Raw genomic sequence first — 2,813 nt, 5'->3', positions numbered from 1 at the left:
TTAAAAAAATCAGATATACTTATTTACTTTTTAGTATACCAAAAAATATAATTTTTTTTAGCATTTGATGATACCTTGAACCTAACAACATAGACACAAATTAAATAGTAAAATGTGTGGAGAACAAGTTGTTTTTTTCAAACAAATAAAAATGTATGTAAGGTACAAACAATATAATAAAACGTTAAAAAGAAAAAAATTCAAAGATGGGACAACACATGAATCAATGTTGCGACAAAGAGCTCCATGGCCAACCATCGCTTTCTCTTGCCAACATCACTTTTGTCATCAGCTTTTCTTGCTTCTCCACTGGGGCTACCTTTAACTAGAATATTTGAACCAATGAATTAGAAAAGAATTTTAAAAATTAAAAAGAAAAAAAATAATTTAAAAAGGGAATCAACGATATAATATTAGGCATCTCCATTTGTTTGTTTTAAGGGAATTTTGGTACAATAAAATCCACCAAAAAGTCATCTTTATTGAGGATGCCCTTACAGAGTATAAAATTATTCACGAGCTCCAAAGACAATTGCTGAGCACATATTAATTATTAATTATTAATAATAATATAATACTTCTCCCAAAAGGTTGAATCTCCAATCAAAGGGTTCCCCACGCCCCGGCCCGACAGAGCATTTGGGTGGATATAAATCACGGTGACTCAACAGATATGGCCAAATATCGGTGCGCACAAAGAATCTACCTAATTTAGGCATAATCCCCACACTGTCACTGTCGAAGTTCGAACTTCGGTCTTTTTCCCAAATACTATCTACGGAACCAAAGAGTTAAGCCCGTATGGCCAATAATAATATAATACTTGAATTGGAGAGTACTAAAGTAAGTTGTTATTCCTTAATGGAATAAGGTTCAAATTGGCCACTGAACGTAACCTGAAAATGCAATTAGACCACTGAATGAACAAAAAGTGCAATTAGGCCACTGAACACTCCAAAAACGTGCAATTAGGCCACTGAACTCTCCAAACGTATGCAATTTCACCGGATAGCAGGTTACCATCAATTTTAGCAGGTTACCTGCTTACGTGGCAGCTGAGTTGGCATTTTTAATAATTTTTAAATAATTTTTAATAATTAATTTTAATAATAAATTTTATAAAAAATTGAAAAAAATTAAATAAAAAATAAAATAAAGTCATTTTTATTTTTTTAAAAAAAAAATTTTAATAAAAATTTATTATTAAAATTTATTAAAAATGATTTAAAATTTATTAAAAATGCCAACTCAGCTGCCACGTAAGCAGATAACCTGCTAAAATTGAGGTAACCTGCTATCAGGTGAAATTGCACATTTTTAGAGTATTCAATGACTTAATTGCACTTTTTTTTCGTTCAGTGGCCTAATTGCATTTCCAGATTACGTTCAGTGACCAATTTGAACCTTATTCCTTCCTTAATTTCATACCTTCAGTAACTGGGGCAGTTTTGTTGAAATCTTCAAATATCTTAGCATCTGGTGAATTGTGAGCCAAGTGCAGGAGATCTGTATCACATTTATCACACAAAAAATTAGATCATGGCACACATATAAACCACAAAGAAATTGCTATTTCATGAACTATAAGGGTATAAATTGTACACCTTAAAATATATATATTTCTTATTATAACAAAAAATTTATAATATCATAAAATGTAATTAATGCCATAGCCTAAAATAATTATGTATTTATGGAGGGTTGTATCTTGTTTTGTACTTTTGTATATATCAAAATGCACAAAATTGGTAATTTCACTATAGTCAATGGACCATTTTAGTAATTAACTTTTCAGAGAAAATAGTGCATGTGATGACCGAAATGGTCCATTGACTATAGCAAAATTACCAATTTGGTCCCGAGTTAACGGATGTTTAATGGCAAAATAAACGGAAGAGCAAATTGGTTAAGATTTTTAAAGTTGAGAGACTTAATTGGTCAAAAAATAGTCAAGGACCAAATCAGTAATTTTGTTATAGTCAAATAACCATTTCGGTAATTAACTCAATTTTATCCAAGTTAGTCTTCAACTATAGTGGTTTCTTTACTATAGTGATTTTAGTCCATTTAGAACTTCTGTACAACCCATGACTCAATTGGGTAAAACCATCACATTAAAGTCGAGAACCTAATTAAGCACAAAAAATTATTTATGACTAAATCAAGAAAAACTACTAGTCGATGACTAAATTGAGTATTGACTCCGACCCCACAATTTATTCAAATTGTCATTCATTGAGTAATGAAGAAAACTCCAATCACTCTCTCAAACGCACACTAAGACCCGTGTAGGCCAGGCCGGGATAAGGGTGAGGGACTTACCAGGGCATTGGGATATATTAGCCGGTGCATGGCACTTATCAGGAAGGCTAAGAGCAAGAGTAGCATTGATCTTAAACCCAAGGCTAGGATCATCCCTATCCTTCACCAATATACACAAACACTTCTTGCTCTTCTCCACCACCCCTTTGATCCCCGTGCAACAATCCGGCGTCGGCAATTTGGCGTCGCCGCTAACGTAAGGAAGACAAGGGGCGAGCCCGACCAGCTGGTCCGCGCATTCCGCCCTGTCCTTCGCCATGTCCGACCTCACAACACCACACAATGTTACCATGAAGAAGAAGAAGAAGAAGATAATGCAAAAACTCACACTCTTTGAATCCATTGGGAGTTGGGAGAAAAGGGCTAATAGTGTTTTGACAGAAAGAGATATATAGATAATGGGGTGATGAATTGATGATGAATGATCAGATGCCCAATTGTACTCTGCCCTTTTATGCTTTGCATGTGAATTGCAATTGCCTTTATAGATG

At 33.9% G+C, this 2,813-nt stretch overlaps 1 protein-coding gene across 1 annotated transcript; it reads right to left on the bottom strand.

Annotated features, from left to right (window-relative positions):
• On the bottom strand, window positions 1-2,813 carry LOC109160175 (protein YLS3-like). The gene is made up of 3 exons (XM_019308388.1): window positions 2,323-2,813; window positions 1,429-1,506; window positions 1-325 (listed from the first exon to the last, which is right to left on the bottom strand). The coding sequence occupies exons 1-3, from the start codon at window positions 2,663-2,665 to the stop codon at window positions 201-203; spliced, it is 546 nt and encodes a 181-aa protein (XP_019163933.1). The 5' UTR covers window positions 2,666-2,813; the 3' UTR covers window positions 1-200.

The sequence above is a fragment of the Ipomoea nil genome, unplaced genomic scaffold (genome assembly GCF_001879475.1).
Source record: "Ipomoea nil cultivar Tokyo-kokei standard unplaced genomic scaffold, Asagao_1.1 scaffold2845, whole genome shotgun sequence".
In the NCBI taxonomy this organism is placed as follows: domain Eukaryota; kingdom Viridiplantae; phylum Streptophyta; class Magnoliopsida; order Solanales; family Convolvulaceae; genus Ipomoea; species Ipomoea nil.
Note: the sequence above shows the minus strand (reverse complement) of the source record. Positions and strands in the feature narration are given on the sequence as shown.

Bases quoted from the DNA above. Each gene is read 5' to 3' on its own strand.
- LOC109160175 (XM_019308388.1), bottom strand. From the start codon at position 2,665: ATGGATTCAAAGAGTGTGAGTTTTTGCATTATCTTCTTCTTCTTCTTC. The intron at 1,507-2,322 runs GTAAGTCCCTCA...AATGTGATACAG, and splicing joins TAATATATCCCAATGCCCTG to ATCTCCTGCACTTGGCTCAC. The intron at 326-1,428 runs GTATGAAATTAA...CAAATATTCTAG, and splicing joins AACTGCCCCAGTTACTGAAG to TTAAAGGTAGCCCCAGTGGA.